At 41.4% G+C, this 24,996-nt stretch overlaps 1 protein-coding gene across 5 annotated transcripts in view; it reads left to right on the forward strand.

Moving 5' to 3' along the window:
• The window catches only part of LOC115175995 (angiopoietin-1), an 80,058-nt gene that overhangs the window by 11,612 nt on the left and 43,450 nt on the right, over positions 1-24,996 (forward strand). For all 5 annotated transcript variants that reach the window (XR_003872136.1, XR_003872134.1, XR_003872133.1 and 2 more), the window contains exons 2-4: positions 20,401-20,556; positions 21,033-21,154; positions 23,630-23,862. Coding sequence is in view for 1 of the 5 variants with exons in the window: in XM_029735704.1 (XP_029591564.1) it covers positions 20,401-20,556; positions 21,033-21,154; positions 23,630-23,862 (511 nt within the window). In the remaining 4 variants the exon portion in view is untranslated. The remainder of the gene's footprint in view (positions 1-20,400; positions 20,557-21,032; positions 21,155-23,629; positions 23,863-24,996) is intronic.

The following is a 24,996-nucleotide window of genomic DNA, read 5'->3' on the forward strand; positions in this document are numbered from 1 at the left end:
CTCTATGACCACCGTGGGTGCAGGAGAGGCCCCCCCCTCGGGTCCTCCTAGCAGCAGCCCCTCCTATCTCCATGGGCGTTGGAGTAGGAGGGCTGGGAGGTGGAACGAACAGGCCCCGACTGGAACGTCCCCGTGCAGCCAGCAGGTTGTCCAGCTTGATGGATAAAATCAATCAGCTGGTCCAGGGTGGTTGTATGGTCCCGGCAAGCCAGCTCCCGGCGGACGTCCTCACGTAGACTACACCTGTAGTGGTCAATCAGGGCCCACTCATTCCACCCCGATCCGGCGGCTAGAGTCCGGAACTCCAGGGCAAAGTCCTGAGCGCTCCTCGTCTCCTGCCTCAGGTGAAATAATCGCTCACCTGCCGCCTTGCCCTCCGGGGGATGATCGAATACCGGGTAGTCGTCCTTAGCTAAGTCTGGGCCCTCCCAGACGGTGTTGGCCCATTCCAGGGCTCTACCCGTGAGGCACGAGATGAGGACGCTCACCCTCTCTTCATTGGAGGGAGAGGGCCGGACGGTCGCCAGGTACAGGTCCAACTGTAGCAAAAACCCCTTGCACCCGGTGGCCGTCCCATCAAACTCCCTGGGAGCCATGATCCGGATCCCACTTGTACTGGGTTCGGAGGGTGCCGGTAGGGGCGCAGGGTGATGACTTGGCACTGGTGGGGGTGAGAGAGCGACTCTCTCCCAGCTCTCCAAACGGGCCAGCACCTGGTCCATGGCCGTGCCCAGTCGGTGGAGGAGGCTGGCATGTTGGGAGGCTTGTTCCTCCATTGAAGGTGCTTCGGCTCCTGCTGACTCCATATTTTGGTGCGGGATTCTGTCACGGGCAGATAGAACACTTAGAGGATGAGTCAGGTGCAGGAGACTGAGGTCCGTTTGAACAAACGTAATTTAATACTGCCAAGGGGCAAAATCCACATATAAGGCAGGGTGCACAAAAGTCAAATGAGGAGACGGAAGCACCACTCTAAAAGACAGACGGGGAGCAGCCCGGCAACCCTAATGCCTAAACGATACGTAGCAAAAGCAACTACGTTAAATAATTACAACCCCTACCACACGTAACATAAAACAATCCCGCACGAATCCTAACTAAACACAGACAATCTAAATACCCCCCCACTAATGACAAACACGAAACAGGTGCAACCAAAAACAGACATAACTAACAGACACTGAAACATAGATCGGTGGCAGCTAGTAGGCCGGCGCCGACGACCGCCAAGCACCGCCCGACCGAGGAGAGGCGCCACCTTCTGTGGACGTTGTGACAACATCAAAATAATATTCAACCAGCACAGGCTTCGTAAAATCACAAATAGCGATTAAATATTCATTTACTTTTTGAAAATCTTACTCTGATTTGCAATCCAAAGGGTCCCAGCTATAACATGCACAGTCGTTTTGTTAGATAAAATCCTTCTTTATATCCCAAAAAGTCAGTTTAGTTGGCTCCATCAATTTGAGTCATCCACTTGTTCAACCTGCTGTCACGTTCGTTGTACGAAGGAGACCAAGGCGCAGCATGTGTATCGTTCCACATTTTATTTTAACTGTGAAACTATGCAAGAAATACAAATGAACTACTAAACAAAACAACAAACCGTGATGAAGAGGTGCAACATACACTAACTCAAAATATAATCTCCCACAAACCCAGGTGGGAAAAACAACTACTAAAATATGATCCCCAATTAGATACAACGATGACCAGCTGCCTCTAATTGGAGCTCATCCCAAAACAAAAACATTGAAAAACAGAAACTAGAACCACACAACATAGAAAATGTAAACTAGACAAAACCCTGACCTACTCTACCATAGAAAATAAAAGCTTTCTATGGTCAGGACGTGACACCTGCAGAGAAAGGAATCCAAAAAGCTACCGCTAAACTTTGTTAAAACAAGTCAAAATACGTTTGTATTTAATCCTCAGGTACCCTAAAATGTAATTAAACTATAATACTAAGTATGTTCAATAGAAAAGTAAAATAAGCAAGTGCGCGTCACACGCGCACAGACTGATTTCCAACTCGGACTCCCAGTACCAAAACTCAAAATTATTCCTAGTTTGGGAAGAAACAAGCCTGAAACCTTGAACAAAGACTGTTGACATCTAGTGGAAGCCATAAGAATTGCAATCTGGGAGCTGGAATTGCATATGACCCATAGCTTTCCATTGGAAGAGCATGGGCTCTCTCAACAATAATTCCGTTTGGATCTTCTCCTACCATATCAATTGTATTATGGTCTCATACATTATTTTAATATTTCTGCAAACTTCAAAGTGTTTTCTATCCAATGGTACCAATTATATGCACATCCTGGCTTCTGGGCCTGAGTAACAGGCAGTTTACTTTGGGCACTTCAGTCAGACAGGAAGTGGAGAAAAATAGACCCTAGCTTGAAGAAGTTAAAGTGAGTGTGCTGCAGCATGTCACTCAGGTGATATGGATAATTTTACCATATAGGCCTGTACTGTATATCAGGTAACTAATATTTTCAAACACTTAGTGGCATTTGACCTTGTTTTGAATAAGGGTTAAGTATGACATGCCTGTGAAAGGAATTAACATAAATAATGTTGGGCAAGCAAGTGGAAGTCGTTGTGGTTGTGTTCAGAATTAATACTGTAGCTTGCAAGCATTGCCGAACGTAGTCCATAGTCCAATGCCTTGGCAAATGCCTTTCTATGGCACGGGTGAGTGATTTTGACCCAAATAAAAGATAGTTGACATTTTTATATTGTGGAATTGGAATACTATACAATACTATAAATGTGATTGTTCGGGTCAGTGGTCAAATAAATTCTGCTATCACAGTTTACTACAACATATCATTACTGAATTTGGAATCCAGCTGTGATAAGAATGGCGTATCACTGGTTTCTATTATTTATATATGACATAGGCTATAACTCATGTCAAAATGTTTCTGCCTTGTTAAGTTTCTGTCATCTTTCTCAGAACTTATCCATCGGGTAGCCCGTTCTGGTTCATTTCAGTCCTGTAGAATTCCACCAGGCCCCACAAGAGTCTGCCTTTATATAAATGTATACAGCTTTTTTTCTTCGAGGGACAGCTATCACAGAAAAAAAACATGCAGGCCTATGCTTTCTATTTCTGTTTTACGGCAGGCGGCAGAAAAGAACGAGACCGTTGAGCCGTTGTTTCTTTGTATCTCTTTTCGGGTTCAGCCAATCTTTAAGTTCACTGTAGAGTTTCATCGTCTAGAAATTCCATCGGAATTCTCTTCCATCTGACAATGATTCATCTGAGAGATAAGGCTGACTCCGAGGAGTTGGGGTAAATTCCTGAAGCATCCCCATACACTGCCATTGAGCTCTAATCCCCTTAGAGGTTGTGTCCTACAGATGTTCCATTGTGAGTGGCTGCCTTTGTCTGTCAGCACTGTAGCCACTTGCCAAAGTTCCAAAGGACACCATTTCACCTTATCTGAGAGTTCAGCTTCTTAAACTTTTCCATGATTACAAATCAAAACATCACAATTGGGGATGAAAGAGGGCAATAGAATAGTTTCAGTTGAAGCGGAGAGGCTTTGAATAAATGAACAGAACAGCAGATAAATATCAAGTCATAAAAGCACCCGCCCTGTGGGAAACCGAATGAAGAGAAGCAAGTGAAGGTGGGGAGAGAGGGAAAGAGTGTGGGAGATACTGGGCAACAGATAAACATGTTCACTCCCTCACAACCAGAGTTGGATCTGTAAATGATGAATAGCCGAGTTTTCCCTCTCTTACTCTGCTCTTGTGCCGTTGTTGTCGTATAGTACGTCAGACTTCCATGAGTACTATTTGCAATGACCTCACAAATGTATTTATTCCATGTCTTTGGTGTGGGTGAGGCTTAGGGAAAAGTTGCTTGATGAAGAATTGTTTGTAGTCCATATCTTATGATATATTAACATGCGGTTTGAAACTGCACAATATGGTAGGCCACTCACAACTCCTTCCAGTGCGGTGGGTGGTTTTGTCTTATGTGTGGGACGTGTTTGGGTTTAACAGTTTAAGGCTGTGATCGGCGTGACACCTCATCCACACCTCACACACACACACACACACACACACACACACACACATTATATTAACAGCTCTGGAGAACATCTTAACCTTGTAGAGCACTGTGTTTGCCTTGTCTGGGACCCAAGCCAGGCTTCTCACATTCCACACAATACCAGGGCTGTGGCAGGCAGAGTCAACTGGAGATCGTGTGCTTGCCCCATTCGCTTTTTTTCTCCCCTTATCACATAATATCAGACCTCTGCTTAAAATAGGAGTCAAAGGTCAATCCGCATTACACCCCAATTTTTTAAAGAGAAGAACTGTACTCAATTTAGTCTCAATCACCCTTATAAGAGAGCCCTAGCAGGCTTTGTTGGGTCAGGATAAGACTCTTGTACTATAAAACTGTACGTGTTTTTTTACCTTTATTTAACTAGGCCGGTCAGTTAAGAACAAATTCTTATTTTCAATGACGGCCTACCGGGGAACAGTGGGTTAACTGCCTTGTTCAGGGGCAGAGCGACAGATTTTTACCTTGTCAGCTCAGGGATTCGAACTTGCAACCTTTCGGTTAAGTCCAACGCTCTTACCACTAGGCTACCCTGCCGCCCCTCAGGGATCAACAGATAGTTTCAACAAGAGGTGTAACAGTAGTCGAGGGTAGAAATTCAGAAACTACCAGACTGATGCAGACCACCACCAGAGAGTCACTCAACGAGACAGCCCCGGAACACACGTCTGCAGCTGGAAAACGAATGGAGCTCTAAGCCTGTTAAGTCATAAATGGGTGCAGATGTTTGTATGAGTGGACATATCTGCCAGAGGGAGCTGCAGGCTGAGGTTGTGGGGGTTAATCCTCAGCAGGTCTGGAGGTGCTGTGCTTGGATAGACTGGAGGAGCATGGGATGGGATTCAGTCTGACTAATGGTGGTTTATACTGTAGGTCAGGTGGGATCTGCCTCTGTTACCCCTCAGAACTCATTCACCGAGTTTGAAACGTTATGCATTAAGTTCTCAAACTTCTTAACATATAGTAGTATATGTCATCGTGTCAATCTGCCTGATAATTTACTTTTGTTTTACTTTATTTTACAATTTCTTTCCTTTTTTACTGTTCAGGACATTTCAATAATGTTATATTGCAGGTGACCTCTGCAAGTCACATGTTCTCAATTTAAGAGGAATCTAAAGCATTCAAAAATTGGACTCTCAAATATTACATAATGATGTTGGAGTATTATATTATTTTGCATACTATAATATGGTAACCATAGTCTAGTGCAGGGGTCTCCAACCTTTTCCAGCACGAGAGCTACTTATGTAAAATGAAAAGTAGTGAGCTACTAATTTTTTTCTAGCTTTCAAATAAGCACATTATTTTCTTCTCCTCTCCCCTGCAACTCCTCCCCAGGTCCTTAGTGCACTACTTTCTCTTGTACAGTATGTTTTCTGTCAATATACCTGGTAAAATAATGGTTAATAAACAACTCTAGCCAATAGCATCCATTTTCCCTTCGTTACACTGGTATGAGCTAAGGTCAGCGGCCCTATAAAATCGGAGATTTCTTTTCCCAAATGATACTTTCTCAGTTTAATTTTTACACTCAAAATTACAATTGTTCATACAGAAACAACACAATTGGATGTTCTGAGTCCCTGCCAATGCTTAAATCACATCGGTTTTTATTTAGGTCTGGAAGAAAACTAACACATTTAGATTTTTGAGTGTAATCGCCCTTTAATTGCACATCTGGCCCTTTAATTGTGCATCTAGTGAGTGAGGAATGTGCCTTCTAATGTGCAGGTCTACCGATGGTTCTGTACTGCTGCTGCTCATTTCAAGGTTTGCAAATAACAAATTATATACTTCTGCCAGGTAAGTCTACTTTGCCATTTCATTGATACGGTTTTGGGGAAAGTATTTCTGTCAACCAACCCACAAGAAAGTTGTGACTACATGGATTGATAGACAAACGCGTGCACCACAGACAGACAGGGGCAATATTGCTGTAAATTAATGAGCAAATATTGTGTTAGGTTTGGCTTTTTAAGCCAATAGTGGCAAATCAGGGGTGGGATAATGTCAAAGTTGCGTTAATTAGATAGAAGCTGGGTGCTTGCGGTGTCTAATACTTGTGAGATTTGTTTATGACAGTTTGCAGAGGAACACGTGAAATGGCATGTACTTTCAGAATTGCTTGGCGAGCAAGGCAACTCAGACTTGGGCTGAAAGATACTGGTAGCTCGCAATTGACCTGTTGGAGATCACTGGTCTACTCTAGCGGAAAGAATCCCTACGCATCCCTTATCCTTCAGCTCAGCCTGGGGATAATGCACCTACCCTACTTGTCTTTGGGGTACACTGGTTTCGATCATCTAATCTCTCCCCTACTTGTCACCATGTGTATACACACTTCTTCTGCACTTCAGTCTCAGAAAGCAAAAATAAACAGAGATCCAGCCAGATGAAAGCCTGGGATATGGCGACATTGTGCTGCGTATCCTCTGGGTGTCTGCTGCTCTGCTCTGGGCCCTCAGAGGAGGCAGAGTTGTAAGAGACTGGAGAGGACCACGCTGGGTTATGATGATGTTACAGGGTTCAAACAGAGCTCTACTGTGCAGGTCTGGTTTGGTCTGCCTGGGGATCTTCCATATGATATGACTATGAGATTCCACAGCTCCAAGGGTGGGGTTTTGCTTGAAGGGAACTGCATTCTCTCCATGTTGACATGTAGATTGTAGGTTAGCCAAAGGAAAGTGGGATGAATTAGTCAGTGTTATTACTTTGCAAGACTTGACCTCTGAGTTGTTGGTTAGGATGTGAAACTAGCTATAACACTGCAGAAACATTGGGATATGTGGGATTTGTGACTTTTTTATTATTATAGACATTTCAATCTATGAAAGAGACACACTGCCTCAGCAGTCATTAGCATCCATTTTCCCTTCGTTACACTGCTATGAGCTGAGGTCAAACCAAAGCAGTTCCATCTGGCGAGGGCTACTGTACCTCTTCCTGCTGCTTTGTTTTGATTCCACTGTTGTTCAGCATGCACCGTAACTGAGGAAAAAGGGGCTGTTCCGAGCCACTGCCTCTGCGGCCTCCATGCCATTGACCCCCTGTGCCGCCCCCCCCTTCCGCCCCATACTACCCCGGGGCACGATGACTACCGCTGTCAGCACAGATGCTGGATATCAAAGCCCCCTGTCCAGAGTCCAGACCCACACAGCTACAGATGATACATGGTCCAGTCTCACCCACACTGTGAGATGAGGCAAAGAAGTGCCTCATAATTTAGACCTGATGTAACAGTGTGGCTCGTTGTGTGATGTATACATAGAAAAGAAAGGGGGGGCTTGGGTTTGACTTGGGAGCTTATATAGGTTTTTGGTTTTTGTGAGGGTAACCCTGGATGACTAGAGAATGTATACACTTTCGCCTCTTTAGCGGGATGTTAGTGGGGAAGATAAACATGGACGTGACGCTGAATGTAACAATCGCTGTCATTAAATGGCCATTTATTTGATTAGAAGAGGCAGCATTTCTGATAGATGTTTAGCTGCCTCTGGTGGTGAGGGAATATAGTAGTTATTATTATGTTATGAGAAACCCCTACCATATTCACAAACTTTGAGATTACACACATACAAAATGTATTATGGCTTTCTGGCTATCTTGAGGCAAACCAATGTCTGAAATGTGCTGGAAGAGAGCGAGATACTTTGAATGTTTGGATTTAATCACCCACCTCCCGTGGGTTGGTATTCCTTTGTGTTCTAGGGCTAGGAAGATTGAAACGGCAGTGCCGAAGGGATTACTCAGCCATTATCGGCCACAGTCCCACTTGGATTGAAACCCAGTGGAAACTCTCCCATGTTTGAGAGAATCACTAGCTCAATTCCTCGGAAAATTGCCCTGATACTGGGGGTCCAACTCCTCCGAGCAGAGTTAAATTTGTTTGGTTGTTTGGTTCTCATTCCGCATTCCCATGTCTTGGATGAATGCGTGTTTCCTCTCCCAAACGTCCAGATACACATAATTAATTGGGGTAATTTGAGGGCTTGCTTTGACATAAGAGAGCTCCTTGTAACTCAAGGATTTGTGAAAATATACATCCCTACACAATCACAGCTGCAAAATATTTATTTTCACTCTCGATGAATTCACATGAATGATGCTAAGTAACCTGAGCTCAACAGAAGGAAGCAAACCAGTAAAATATGGTTATTAATATGATAGCCTATAATTCAATTATATGTTGATTAATACACATAGTGAAAATGTTAGACGTATTAATAGACTATTACTGTTCTTAATCTAGTTTTCGGACGGGGTAAAAACACCAATTTATTCCCATTTTTGAGATTCATCAGTGTGTTGCCACTAGAATATGGTCATATAAGATAGCCAAATAATCCTTGTCTAGACCAACTCTACAAATTCATTTTCAGAGTCTTGATTGTAATAACAAACAAACCTTCCACATCACAGTACCCAAATCAAAAAGAGAAAAGTCAACATTTCTGTTGGACAAGATCCCTCCGGCTGTTCGGAGAGGAGAGCTGAAATTCAAAGCAAACACTTTCTCCCTACCTCTTTTCATGTTTTGAGTAAGTTCATGTTTATAAGGCAGGATATCAAAAATTAATTGCTTCTTGGTTATGTTAACTTCTTCTTGTAAAATTGGCTCTTATTTTTGAAGTTTTACTTATCTGTCATTGCCTGTGAAGTGATAGTAGCTTGTTACCTTGGTTGCCGAGGATGTGTTTCGTTTAGTACATGATGCTGACTGTTGAAGACCTTGAATTGATGTCTGAGATTTCTATAAATAGATTGGGATAAATTATTCCAATCACATAAGAATAAATGTAAGACCATATTTCCCAAAAGGAACAGAACAATTTTGGCCATCAGTTTTACTTTTCTCTGGCTTTTTTCCATTTATAAATGTTTCAGCTTTGTCTAGGCTTTATAAACTTTTGAATCTTTAATCTGATTCAAGTTGCGCTAAATGTTACTGTCCATCTACATGATCTATATTTTGTGTTACTAAAACTTACTAAAACATAAATAAATAGCTTTGACTTAATAGTTTGTATTAAGTATTTCACAATCTGCCCTAAAATCTGCCCTGAAATCCTTCAGTCCAAAGAGAAAAAATGTGTTGTCTGATTGATATTTTGATAAACAGTGCTACAGTGTCTGTACTTTTCTCATGATCGTTTTGTTTACATAATTGCACTAACGGATTTTATGTAGGATCTCTCCAGGTATTCCAAGATGCACTGGCTCCTCTGTGCTTGTCCTTCACATAAAAAATGTAAAATGATTCAGGTGCGAGTTGTTACACAACAGTGATAAGTTCCAACCTACACGCACGCCCCATTCCACCACGGCAGGCCACCTTTCCATTCCCAGGTTCAAGCTCCAGAGCTTTGGCAACAGGGCCTTTTCCAGGGTTGCTCCTAGGCTCTGGAACTCCCTCCAGCCATCCGTTACTCTGAGACCATCACCATCTTTCAGTCCCTCCTAAAGCCCCAGCTCTCCCCAATTTTAAAGCGATTCGGTCTTATGTAGCAAAATTTGAAATTGTGTTTTTTACATTGTATAAAGGTAGAGGCTCAGACCTAGAAAAGGGTATATTATACATTACAGTTGAGGAACAATGGCAAAGTAATTCTGCTTTGACCGTTGTTAAACTTGTAACCCCACTTTTGAGAAAATGGACCTTGAATGTTTTGGTACATTTACTGGAGAGCTCTTCTTTGTCACCTATTCAGCATCCTTCACATGCTCTTAAGCCTTAGCCCTCACCCATCTCTTTAAGGATTCACATGCATGACATCAGCAGCCTGGTGGTCCAAAATAGCATAACTGGTGTATTTTAACACCAATAAACCCATCCGTTTAAAAATACATTTTGTATATATCAATCTAGCAAACCAGGCGACTAAACAATGTTTTGGTTTGTTTCTAGCTTGTTAGCTAGCTAACATTAAATTAGCTGACTAGCCAGTTCAAATAATGACCACATCATATAGCTGAAAACATCTTAACTTTCGCTAATTTGTATTCATTATTACAGGAAAATAAACTCACAACAAGATCGTTCTTTACAAGTTAACGGCAAGCCAATTACAAAAAAATAGCTTAACGAAATAAAACCAGGGCATTCTACCAGAAAGTTTTTGAATTTGAACACTGTCTCATTGGCCTAACTTTATATTCTAATTTGACTTTGGTGTGGGTCGTGTTGTTCTTCACATTACCTGTCACGACTTCCACCGAAGTTGGTACCTCTCCTTGTTCGGGCGGCGTCCGAAACAATGTAGCTAACAATGTAGCTAATGTAGCTAATATTAGGCTATAATTAGCAATGCAAATGGCTCTGAGAAACGAATAATAATAATACTACACAGATCATACATGTAATGTTAGCTATCGAGCCAGCTAACATTAGCTAGCTAGCTAACAGAATGGTTTAACTGGCAATGAAAACGACTTTGACAAAATCAGAAACTTATAATATCTGAAAATGTAGCTAGCTAGACTCTCTTACCCGTGGATGAATGCTTCTTCCTTTCTGTCAAGGATGCCATAGTTGCACGGCCTTAGTTTGAAGATGTAACACGGAGACAGGTGTGTTCTTTTTTCGACTTCCTCCGCATATTTGCAATCAAACACCAGAATTCTTTCCATCTCCTTAGCTATCATACTCTGCTTCCACCGGGCATTCCACTAGTTTCAAACCTGTCCTCCAGAAAGTGGAGAGCAACAAAGTTATTCGCAATATCTTTCAAAAAAGCTGTGTTAGAAAGGATTACCTACACATACTGAGTAGCCCTTTGTTATAGACAGAAGCGCGCTACATGGTAGACCAATCCGAACTAATCTCTCGGCATGTCCAGCCCATCCATTATCTCAGCCAATCACGGGAAGGTTCCTATCTTTTTCCGTGGCTAAACCAACTAGGCTTGTAATTTCAACAATTTTATTTGTATTAACAGATGGCATACAAGTTTGTTGTTAAGGCACATAAAAGTTAACATGTTCCATAAGGCATTTCTGCCAAAAAATTGATTTTGATAAAACACATAAATATTTACGTTCAAATGCCTCTCCTGTGAAGTAGTGACGTGTGACATACGCCTAGTTTCTTGAAACGAGTCATATATAAGTCCAATGTATTATTACAATTATTATTATTAAATAAGGTGACAATTTAATAAAGTGAAATAAACTTTATTTGGATGTTTTGTTTATGCATTACATTTTTTAATGTCTGGTAAATGGACCCTGTAAATGGAAGAGAGATGTAGTGTGTTAAATCAAATTGAGAAAATTCTGAAAATGAATTTTCCAAATTAGTTCCTGAAAATGTCAGATATTTACCTATTTCCTTACATGATTTGGGAAGGAAATAATCTTATTAGATTAGTAAATTAAATTGGATAATCTGAATTTGCCAAAACGCATAAAAAAATAGCAACCAATAGGATTTGGAAATTTGGAAATCCTTATTTTCCTTACTGCACAAGAACCTAAATCAGATAGATTTTAGGGAGTTTTGTAAACAAAAGAAAACAGCAAATCTCTAGAAGTCTTCACCAGTGGGCATGATTTTCACTGTTGTGAAAATTTTCAGCCTAGGAGCCTTTGATGGATGGAAAGGGGTGTATGGGCTCTACAGTACTTGCCAAATTACTTTGGGCACTGGTTTTATATGCAATGATTTGGGTTGGGGATGGTTGGTTTGGTTTCAGGTTGTGTACACAAGACTAATTATGTCCTTGGAATAGGATAACGAAACAGCATCCTGACAGAAAGAGAGAGAAGCACAGATGGGAGTTGTGTATCCTGGCAGTAGACTGGTTGGATAGAGTGTGACTCCCATGGGGCTCTGGTCAAAAGTAGTGCACAAACAGAGCGAGAGGCATTGCGTCGCGATTTGATAAATGCCTGGTAGCTAGCCGTGAGGGTAAAGGTTGTAGAGGTTAACTGTGAGTTCAGCCTGAGTTTCTCTCCTAATTCGTATCGTCTCAGTGTCTCACCCACTGTCTCATAGGGACTTACTCTGCCTTCAGAAAGTATTCACACCCCTTTGACTTTTTTCAGATTTTGTTGTGTTACAGCCTTTTTTTGTCACTGGCCACCATTGGTCGGGGGAAATCCAATACATCACATTACTGAGTAACAATCTCCATATTTTCTAGCTTAGAGTGGTGGCTTCATCATGTTATGGGTATGCTTTTAATTGTTAAACGACAGGGGATTTTTCAGGATAAAAAAAGAAACTGAATTGAGCTATGCACAGGCAAAATTCTAGTGGAAAACACGGTTCAGTCTGCTTTCCACCAGACACTGGGAGAATAATTCACCTTTCAGCAGGACAATAACCTAAAACACAAGGCTAAATCTACACTAAAGTTGGTTTAACAAGAAGATAGTGAATGTTCCTGAGTGGCCGAGTTACAGTTTTGACTTAAATCTGGCAAGACCTGAAAATGGTTGTCTAGCAATGATCAACAACGAATTTGACAGAGCTTGAAGAATTCTGAAAACAATAATGGGCAAATGTTGCATAATCTAGATGTGGAAAGCTCTAAAAGACTTACCCAGAAAGACTCACAGCTGTAATCGCTGCCAACGGTGATTCTAACATGTATTGACTCAGGGGGTTTAATACTTATCTAAACAAGATATACAGTATGTGTTTTATTTTTCCTTTTTTGATTTTTTTTTTTACAAATGTTCAAATTTCTCTTCCACTTGGACATTACAGAGCAGTTTGTGTAGATCGCTGACAAAAAAATGTCAGTTAAATCTATTTTAATTCTACTTTGTAACACAACAAAATGTGGAAAAAGTCTAGGGGTGTGAATACTTTCACAAGGCACTGTACTGTACGAACAACCGACTACATTTAGGCTGAAGCTGGGGCAATGAGACAGAGTTCTATCCCATATGTATGCTGTCTATTCAAAATGATATGCAACCTCAATTTACACAACCCACAAAAGTCCTTGGCATTGAGTGAATTAATACCACAGGTTTCAGAGAGCAAATTAATATAGATCCATCTGCACTGACTCCATCTTGCACTGACCCTACACACACTCACTAGACTATATATACACACCATGTTCACATGAACTCACACACACTACATTGACACTCCCACACGAAACCCACACACATTCAAATGCACTACATACGCACACACACACACATAACAAGCACACGCATCCTGACAATACAAATGCACATACATACACATTACACACGCACACTTACACACTTTTACACTTGTCATCTGCTGCTGCTACTCTTTTCTTTATTTTACTCTTATTATTATCTATCCTGATGTCCTGTCACTTTACCCTGCCTTCATGTACATATCTACCTCCAATACCTTATTTTTATCTATCCTGATGCCTAGTCACTTTACCCTGCCTTCATGTACATATCTCCCTCAAATACCTTATTATTATCTATCCTGATACCCAGTCACTTTACCCTGCCTTCATGTACATATCTACCTCAAATACCTTATTATTATCTATCCTGATGCCTAGTCACTTTACCCTGCCTTCATGTACATACCTACCTCTAATACCTTATTATTATCTATCCTGATGCCTAGTCACTTTACCCTGCCTTCATGTACATATCTCCCTCAAATACCTTATTATTATCTATCCTGATGCCTAGTCACTTTACCCTGCCTTCATGTACATATCTACCTCAAATACCTTATTATTATCTATCCTGATGCCTAGTCACTTTACCCTGCCTTCATGTACATATCTACCTCAAATACCTTATTATTATCTATCCTGATACAAAGTCACTTTATCTTGCCTTCATGTACATATCTACCTCAAATACCTTATTATTATCTATCCTGATGCCTAGTCACTTTACCCTGCCTTCATGTACATATCTACCTCAAATACCTTATTATTATCTATCCTGATACAAAGTCACTTTATCTTGCCTTCATGTACATATCTACCTCAAATACCTTATTATTATCTATCCTGATGCCTAGTCACTTTACCCTGCCTTCATGTACATATCTACCTCAAATACCTTATTATTATCTATCCTGATACCCAGTCACTTTACCCTGCCTTCATGTACATATCTACCTCAAATACCTTATTATTATCTATCCTGATACAAAGTCACTTTATCTTGCCTTCATGTACATATCTACCTCAAATACCTTATTATTATCTATCCTGATACAAAGTCACTTTATCTTGCCTTCATGTACATATCTACCTCAAATACCTTATTATTATCTATCCTGATGCCTAGTCACTTTACCCTGCCTTCATGTACATATCTACCTCAAATACCTTATTATTATCTATCCTGATGTCTAGTCACTTTACCCTGCCTTCATGTACATATCTCCCTCAAATACCTTATTATTATCTATCCTGATACCCAGTCACTTTATCCTGCCTTCATGTACATATCTACCTCAAATACCTTATTATTATCTATCCTGATACCCAGTCACTTTATCCTGCCTTCATGTACATATCTACCTCAAATACCTTATTATTATCTATCCTGATGCCTAGTCACTTTACCCTGCCTTCATGTATATATCTACCTCAAATACCTTATTATTATCTATCCTGATGCCTAGTCACTTTACCCTGCCTTCATGTACATATCTACCTCAAATACCTTATTATTATCTATCCTGATGCCTAGTCACTTTACCCAGCCTTCATGTACATATCTACCTCAAATACGTTATTATTATCTATCCTGATGCCTAGTCACTTTACCCTGCCTTCATGTACATATCTACCTCAAATACCTTATTATTATCTATCCTGATGTCTAGTCACTTTACCCTGCCTTCATGTACATATCTCCCTCAAATACCTTATTATTATCTATCCTGATGCCTAGTCACTTTACCCTGCCTTCATGTACATATCTACCTCAAATACCTTATTATTATCTATCCTGATGCCTAGTCACTTTATCTTGCCTTCATGTACATATCTACCTCAAATACCTTATTATTATCTATCCTGATGCCTAGACACTTTATCTTGCCTTCATGTACATATCTACCTCAAATACCTTATTATTATCTATCCTGATACCCAGTCACTTTACCCTGCCTTCATGTACATATCTACCTCAAATACCTTATTATTATCTATCCTGATGCCTAGACACTTTATCTTGCCTTCATGTACATATCTACCGCAAATACTGCACCTCGTACCTTAGCACATTGAGCTGGTACTCCCTAGTTCCATTCTTGTGCATTTTATTTTATTCCTCTTGTGTTACTATTTTACCAAGTTGTATACGGCGCATGTGACAAATAATATTTGATTCAACTTTCGCTGTCGTTTTGGCGATAAGAAGGCGTTAGCACATTTGCTGGCACCGGTCTCAAGATGCCATGTGTTATAGAGTGAGGTGCTAATCGCCGGTAATAGCTCCTTTACCGTATCCATTAAAGGCTTTTCAGATGGTTGGGTCCCGTCAGTGGGAGAGACTACCCCAGACCACCACAGAGCCAGAGATAAGCTAGGCTACAACAGAGCACTACCAGGAAGTTTAAAACAGTCCAGGCCTACTGTCTGTCTTGTAGCGCTGCCTGCAGTGGCTCCCAGCACCACGGCTGTTTAGAAAACAAGCTCTCAAGTCTAACCATGTCCATCCCTCCTCTTGGCTAGAAAGCCTACAAATGTCAACTGTCAGGAAAATGGTAAACATTTTAGCAATCCGTTAGAATGATGTAAGGGAGTATCAGGTTATTTTGCTTCTAGGAACAGCTTGGAAGCCTCTGCTACGATATCAAGAACTTTATGGTCACGTATAGCCATGTGATTTTTTTTAATTTAATTTTTTCGTATAGTCATGTATTGTCTTATGAAACAATAGTGTTCTACTTCACAACATAACCGGTACAGTGGATTGTTTCCTAAATGTTTGCCCTTTTTCAATGATAAACTGTCCCTCTGGTCTGAGCCTCATGTTCCTTGCTTTCGCGCCGTCTTCATTCTGTTCCACACAGCTGAAAACGGAACGTTTTATCATTAACTGTGAGCCGTAGCTCATTTCCCACAGCTCATAAAGCTGCTAAATGACTAAGGCAGGCCTGTACACACAGCTACAGTGGCTTTTGCGACCCACTTAATGCCGCAAAGGAGCCTTGGACGCCGTGGCGAGGGGGTCAGCGTGTCAGGCAGTGTTGTTAGTGAAGCTACGGGCGGTCTAGACGTACCCAAGGCCCTCCAGACCAGAACTCCTTAAACCTTTATGCGTTTTTGTAAAGTAGCAGTTTGGGAAACATAAAGTTCTGTTTATGTGGCTCTCACTTAGCTAACGGCGATTATGTAAAAGGAGGGCAAGATTTAGTGGTTCTCAGAGCAAGGCTATTGTTATTGCACCTTCTGGAATGTCACAAAGAATACATCTTACTTCGTCACCTCGAAAAGCGACGGGAAAAAGAGTTTAATATATGATGTGTCGTTATTTTCATGGGAAGTGGTGTTACATTTGAATTTCTTTCCGGTTTCAAACTGTCAAATGTTTGCGTTTGAACATAGTTAAAGACAGCAAAACGTAGATGCTGTATGAACTTGACAAAGTTTCAGATTGTCTAGATTCGGACACAACGATGAATGGGTTTTTGATAACCCTATTGAGGCAAGAACTTGTGATGATATATTGCTCAAACTGGTCTGCAGGGGAACGAAACATTGCACATAGCAAAATAAAGAAAACAGGCTTGTAAATCTGCTCTGTTTTTCCTTATTATAGATGTACTAACATTTATAACATGTTACGGTAATATAGCATATGTAAGCAATAAGCAATGCGTAAATCAGTCACACAACCCCCATCACCTTTATGCTCAGTGGCTCTGATAATGATACACAGTCTAGGTAAGAGGTTAAACCTGACACCATAGTTATGGCTGACCTCAACTTATTTGGACTGACCCCCAGCTGGTGGGCTGTGTGTGGAGTTTAACCAAGTGCTCCGGCTGCTGCTAAGCCAAGTTGTACCGGTCCCAAACATGGTTCCCCTGACTCGGATAATAGCCCAGATTCCTCTCTATCAAATGTGAATTTCTATTAAAGAATCAGAATGATTAATTGGCCAACAGCTATTTGTATGTTGCATTTAGATGGAGCACGGTGGGTTTCTTTGAGTAGTTTCTATTTGAATTACATTGCTGAATTTGAGTGCATTTTTAGGCTAACTTGTGTTTCTTGTCTGGTCAGATGTCAAGGAGAATCAGACTTTGGCTTTTGGCCAGCTCCGCCTACATATCATGCACTTTTACTTATTTCATCATCGCTTTCCCAATTCCCGACAAGTGTGTGCCTCTCTACTCACTTTCTACCACTGGCAATGAAAGATACTATTTGCTTTATCCTGCTTTCTAATCCTGTGCTGTTCACTGTCTGGAAAAGTTTAGTCAGTTTGCGTTGTGCGAAGAACAGCCAAATAACTTGACACCCACATTGGACTATTTTACTGCTTCCTAAGTGGTATTTTTACATGATGGGGCGTGTTTGTGTAATCTTGTTTCTCCTTGGTACTTTCCGTTTATGACCCTCGCCAGATTGATTCGTGAGTCAAGCACATTCCCTGGGAGACTGGCCGTGAGCGACGAGCTCTGAGTTTTAAGTTTCTGAAGGGCTGCCGGTGTCACTTCCAACGTGGACCTTCCAAGGTGACTTACGTTAGGTGCAAGCAAAGCATATCAGGCAACATTTACACAGGCTGGTATTAACGGATTGGCAAACTGATATAAAGAGTACAGGCTGCATTGAAGCATTGGAGAGTACTACAGTATATCACCACTAAAGGTATAGGTCTCCAAAGATAAATACTTGAATTCTAAGTTGCGCAATGAGCCTGAGGTTATCGATTCAGACTGTTTATTAGCCAGTTCAATACGTTCTAATATTGGTGTTCCTAACTGTGTGGGTTCCAGACTATTCATGTTCCTTCAAAACTTCTTGAACGGAGGTTGGAGGTTTTGTGGGAGGTGAAACTTAGTCTGCTGTACTTCACCACCAAAGGAGCTCTATTGTATCTGAAAGCGGGCCTGAAACAATGCTACGCTTAGCTTTTCTATCAATGCCAAGACAGGGATATTACACCGAAACACTGATTCCAAGTGACAGAGATTTGCCGATGGCTGCTGGGTAGAACGCTGTCACAGTTGTAGAATTGAAAGGAACTGTCTATGCTCTGTCTGTGTTATTGTCTGTTCGCTCTCGGGTTGATCGAAACGTTGAAATCCATTCTTTATATAGGCAAGCAATATGACAGTTGAGTGTTTCCCGTTTTTTGTAAGTGCCAATCTTTTGAATATGTTATACACATTAAAATGACTTCACTCTCCCAGCTCTAATGACCTTGGTCTTCTAACTCTACTGATGCAGGTTCAGCCAAATATATGTATGTTCTTTAGCTTTAGAAAGAGTTTGGTCAGAATTATTGTGTCTAAACCAAATACATCTTCTCCATTTTGTCTCTATTTTGTCATGGGATTGACTTGGCAATTCATTTACTTTTTTGTTCCTCTGCAAACCATTTGTTTTTTTACAACCGTGGGATTAAAAATATGTCAGTTTTGTGCACATGACCCTAAATACAACTGTAATGGAACACATGCATAATAATCATTTAAAGTGGCAATCTGCAGTTGAAACAATAACAAAGCGTTTCCCCCAGCCCTGTTTCAGTTAAAAGCTGAGGGATGGGGCTGGACAAATGTAACCATACGCAAATTCATATACAGAGCAATGGATGCAAGGACTGACCATTCATGATATCAAAAATATAGTTTTAACCATGTTTTGAGGCTATATATGGTGTTTGTCTACATTTACTTTGTTGACAAACATTGGTGTAAAACAAGCTTTCCGGTTCTGATTGGGCATTTTATAAGTTATAATCTTCAAGGTTTAATGGGTACATATCATTAAAGAGTTCAAAAATGTATATACTGTAGCAACTGCTGATTACCACTTTAAGGCTTTACAGTCCGTAAAGTTCAAACTTCCAGAGTCTTTAAAGGTTAAACTAACACTCATACCCTAGCTATAATGGGCGTGATAAACAACAAACCCATCATTCTTCCACTGAAATCTAACATAAGGTTCTGGCATGAGCATGAAAGACTTGCCTGTCCCAGAGCCTGTGCTATCTATGATCGGACTGTGAGTCACTCAGTCATAGCGCAAGCCAGGTCCCTGGGGGCCCCACATGTAAGGCTCCTTCAACCATGTTGTCATAGGGTATCACCGGATATCATTGCTAACGTGACAATTACGAGCGATCTGTACTTTCAGAGGGATGGGAAAATGGAGTGACGTCACAAATGGTTTCTTGAAGCATCTCGCATCAAAATATTTTCCTTCACACTCCACTGAGTAGTGGAGCTTGACTGGTGACGTCTCCATGTGTGCTGTTCTATTCGTTCAACAAGGTGCCTGTGCGCCAGGATTAGTTGCTAAGGGCATTCACAACTAATGTTTGGTACTGGTTGATGCGTTCCTGAAAATGCCCTAGTAGAGAGTGAGCTCAGAAGGGCTAATGTCAGATTGATGTTTGAGTAGATTACTCATGTGACGGGCCGAACTTCACAGCGTGTGCATGAACCGATGCTGATGGTTAATTTGCGTGAACAATCTATTCAGACACTGCCTCGGCCTTGTCATCCGTTCACTTCTCGAGATAAGGGATGAAAGAGTGCTTTCAAGATTAGCACCAGTGAGTATCGGGCCATCTCTGTCTCCTCCTTCCTTAGCTAATGACCTACATCTGGATCCACCTAGATTCTGAAGCTCATTCTTCACTGGGGATTTTTTGTTCACATTATGTGGTGGAAAGACACAATCAACTCAGTTGATCTACTGTATGACATAGAGATGCTGATAAGAAAGCCTTTGAAATGTCCACCTGAGGGAATATTACAATGATAACAGAACATATGACATTTTTATCGTGATCAATGTCGAGGGTATCCATTTGTCATGGATGTTCTTTCTTTCGACTATAGAGTAATTGAATGCTGATGTGTCATTTCTTACGAGTGTTACCTGTTTTCACGTCTTGAATGTGTCCGTGTCGAACAACTCCCTTGTTCAAGTGTTGATTGTTATGACCCGTCTCTCAATTGTCACTGTTTTCAACCGTATCTCTAATTTGTGGTGTATGTATGATTTGTAGCGTCTGTTAATCCTCTGCTGCTCGTGTTTTTTTCAACCTACCCCAGTTACTGGCCATCTGTTATAGTCTGTTTCATGCTCTGTGTCTCATCCATCCTCTCACAAATGATCTCTATACGTTGGGTGTTTCAGATTGAGAACTACATCAAGGAGAGCATGAAGACAGAGATGGCCCAGCTGCAGCAGAGTGCCGTTCACAACCACACGGCCGCCATGTTGGAGATGGGCACCAACCTCCTATCCAAGACGGCCGAGCAGACGCGCAAGCTAACGGATGTGGAGACGCAGGTAATATATCCCTCCCAACCTTATCGCACTCCCATTGGGATCCATCTCACGCACCGTTGACTCAGCTATTCCACATTAAACCGCCCCAAAAAGGCAACGGGGGAACTGGCCAAAGAAAATATGGATGACGCTCTCTTTATGTGATACAGTAAGCATACTGTATGTATGTTTAAGTTTTCAACGTCTCTTGATATCTGGGGTAGCTTTAGAAGGAAGAGAACAAGAGTAGCACTTGTGGGGGTTGATTTTTGCTGATGTGCAAAAAAAAAGAAAGGTGCACTAAGGAAAATCACTGCCTTCATATATGCAACTGAGTATTACCATGTGTCAGAAGAACAACCTCTCTTTATGCAAAACCTATACTTTATTACCTCTTCCTAAAGAGGACATGATGATTTATAGTTTACCTATATTTTGTTTCGCTGGAACACCTCTATGAGGCCGGATACCGCTAACCTATTTCTGTCTTGGGACAGGTTCTGAATCAAACCTCCAGACTAGAGATTCAACTGCTTGAGAACTCCCTGTCCACCAACAAGCTGGAGAAGCAGCTCATGGTGCAGACCAATGAGATCAGCAAGCTCCACGACAAGAACGGGTAAAATGTGCAATAAGACACCCCATCCCCTGATGTATAACAGTATGAAGTGCATGAGGCTATATTTTCCTACATAATCTTTTCTTTGAAAGTTGCACTTTAATGATGTTGCAATGGGAGCAATCGAATGTGGCTTTTGGATGACTTTTCAGAGTCCTGTTTGTTGATTGGTCCGGTGGGACTGTCTCTCATTGTCCGTTTAAAAGCTCCCTCCCGTCCCCAGTGCTCACTGTAAATACAGTAACACAGCTGTACTGAATTCTTCCATTAATATGCCTTCTGAAAAAAAAACGACCTCTACTGATCCCTATGTTTGAGAGCTGCACTCAAAGTTCATAGACATGGATTCCTTTACTGAGAGAAATTTGCAAACGCTTGTGCAATTATGAAATCACCGACCATTTAATTTTCATTTAGTTCTGAATTTGTTAATCAATTCCACGTAAGACTATATTATAATAATTATAATTTTAAAATGGAAGACCATTGGATACAGTTAAGGTTTACGTTAATCTACATAGTGTATGATAAAATGTATGTATGTGTATTGTCCGTATACAACTCATGGTAACTGAATCCACTGACATAAACATTTGCATTTCCATGACAGTCTGGGCGTAATATATATACAATGCATTCGGAAAGTATTCAGACCCCATCACTTTTTCCACATTTTGTTACGTTACAGCCTTATAATAAAATTGATTAAATTGTTTTCCCCACTCATCAATCTACACACAATACCTCATAATGACAAAGCAAAAACAGGTTTTTAGAAATGTTTGCAAATGTAGAAAAATTAAAATAAACTGAAATATCACATTTACATAAGTAATCAGACCCTTAACTCAGTACTTTGTTGGACCACCTTTGGGAGCGATTACAGCCTAGTCTTTTTGGGTGTGACGCTACAAGCTTGGCACACCTGTATTTGAGGAGCTTCTCCCATTCTTCTCTGCAGATCCTCTCAAGCTCTGTCAGGTTTGATGTGGAGCGTCGCTGCACAGCTATTTTCAGGTCTCTCCAGAGATGTTAGATCGGGTTCAAGTCTGGGCTCTGGCTGTCCCGAAGCCACTCCTGCGTTGTCTTGGCTGTGTGCTTAGGGTCGTTGTCCTGTTGGAAGGTAAACATTCACTACAGTCTGAGGTCCTGGGCGCTCTGGAGCAGGTTTTCATCAAGGATCTCTCAGTACTTTGCTCCGTTCATCTTTCCCTTGATCCTGACAAGTCTGCCTGTCCCTGCTGCTGAAAACCATCCCCACAGCATGATGCTGCCACCACTATGCTTCAATGTAGGGATGGTATTGGCCAGGTGATGAGTGGTGTCTGGTTTCCTCCAGACGTGACACTTGGCATTCAGGCCAAAGAGTTCAGTCTTGGTTTCATCAGACCAGAGAATCTTGTCTCTCATGGGCTGAGATTCCTTTAGGTGCCTTTTGGCAAACTCCAAGCGGGCTGTCATGTGCCTTTTACTGAGGAGGGGCTTCCGTCTGACCACTCTATCATAAAGGCCTGATTGGTGGAGTGCTGCAGAGATTGTTGTCCTTCTGGAAGGTTCTTCCATCTCGACAGAGGAACTCTGGAGCTCTGGTAGAGTGACCATCAGGTTCTTGGTCACCTCCCTGACCAAGGCCCTTCTCCCCCGATTGCTCAGTTTGGCCTGGCGGCCCCAGTTCTGTGCCTCGACACAATCCTGTCTCGGAGCACTACGGACAATTCTTTCGACCTCATGGCTTGGTTTTTGCTCTGAAATGCACTGTCAAATGTGGGACCTTATGTAGACAGGTGTATGCCTTTCCAAATCATGTCCAATCAAATGAATTTACCACAGGTGGACTCCAATCAAGATGTAGAAACATCTCAAGGATGATCAATGGAAACAAGATGCACCTGAGCTCAATTTTGAGTCTCCTAGTAAAGGGTCTGAATACTTATGTAAATAAGGTATTTCTGTTTTCATTTTTATTTGCAAAAATTTCAAAAAACCTGTTTTCACTTTGTCATTATGGGTTATTGTGTGTAGATTGATGAGGAATCTTGTTTTATATAATCCAGTAACGTAACAAAATGTGGAAAAAAGTTCATGGGTCTGAGTACTTTCCAAGTGCACTGTAGTTGGGTTCCCATTCCACATGTTACCGCTGTTACAATTCAGAACAGGTTTTGGGGTAGGGAGAAGGGGATATACTGCAGCGGATTTAGAATGACAATTCACTTGCTTGATCTGTCAAAAGGAGGCATGTGGAAAGTAACATAGAAAGTGATGGAATTCCACTGTTTTTGACAAACACAAAGAAATACCACTATTTATTTGGGAACTATTATGTAAATTCCATACAACCATGTAAGCACCATATTACGAATAGAGGACTAATCCGATAAAGAAAAATGAGTTATAGCTTTAGATTACAGTTCTCTATAAACTGAAGCTATATGCATAACTAACTTTCCTATGCCGGGTCTTCTGACTCCCAAGGTTCCTGGAGCAGAAGATGCAGGAGATGGAGTCTCGTCACCAGGAGGAGTTGGAGATGCTGCGGGAGGAGAAGGGCAGCCTGCAGGCCCTGGTGGCGAAGCAGAGTGGAGTGATCCGTGAGCTGGAGACCCAGCTGACCAGGGCGACGGGCAACAGCACCGCCATGCAGAGGCTGCAGCAGGAGATGATGGACACCGTGCACAACCTCATCAGCCTCTGCAACAAAGACGGAGGTAAGTAGCTAAAGGTCTCGTGTTGCCAGACATGATACTGTATTCTCTTTCAAGAAGATGCCTAGTTGGGGGCTCGACCCTGAGGACAACAGTGAAATGCATGCATATGTGTTGCAGATAGATTTATTTGACAGCTTAAAACACAGTGCTTCTACACCTGCATTGCTTGCTGTTTGGGGTTTTAAGCTGGGTTTCTGTACAGCACTTTGAGATATCAGCTGATGTAAGAAGGGCTATATAAATACATTTGATTTGATTTGAATGCAACCACACATGTGGATAACACAAAAAAACTACATAAAGTATTAGGTATACTTTGGTTGCACATATAACATGGCGCCGGAGAAGATGGCAGACATTTTACGTGCCCCCAGCACTGCACTGTTGGTTAGGGGCTCGTTAGTAAGCATTTCACTGTAAGGTCTATCTATACCTGTTGTATTCGGCGCATGTGACTAATACAATTTGATTTGATTTGATAACACATAACAAAATAAAGGACAGGACGACATTGCCTTCAAACTTAACCCAGACCTCGAAGCCAGTTCCTCTGCGTTTTTTCATTGTTCCCCTCTAATCAGGGACTGATTTAGACCTGGGACACCAGGTGGGTGCAATTAATTAGCACGTAGAAAAGAAAACCAGCAGGCTCCGGACCTCGTAGGGTAAGAGTACCTCTGGCCTAGAGCATTACATACAGATATGAAGAAGAAAATGTTTTATATTGCTCGATCATTAGCCAGCTTTTGACATTCTTTTTAAATTAAGTTATGGTCGGCATGGCGTTGAGTTGCTGTGGTAGTTTGTTCCACTCGAAAGCTCCGGTATATAAAAACGTGTTCTTACCAGATAGACTCTTACATTTAAAACAGGCAAAATCAGTCTCTGGTGTTGTATTGTTGGACATTCCTAATATAAGTAAAATAATTTGATAGGTTCCTGGGGCCTGAGTCAGTAATAATTCTATGGACCAGACCATGTTGAATTAACATGATCCTGTTCTCTACAGATAGTCAGCCAAGCTGATTAAAGTGCTCAACCTCCAGATGAGTACGATGGGGAGTTTAAGTACAACTCTCACCGGCTTGTTTTGGCTGGTCTGTAGCGTATTCATGTTTAGGGATGCTGGTGAAC

This window comes from Salmo trutta, chromosome 36, assembly GCF_901001165.1.
Source record: "Salmo trutta chromosome 36, fSalTru1.1, whole genome shotgun sequence".
Lineage (NCBI taxonomy): Eukaryota > Metazoa > Chordata > Actinopteri > Salmoniformes > Salmonidae > Salmo > Salmo trutta.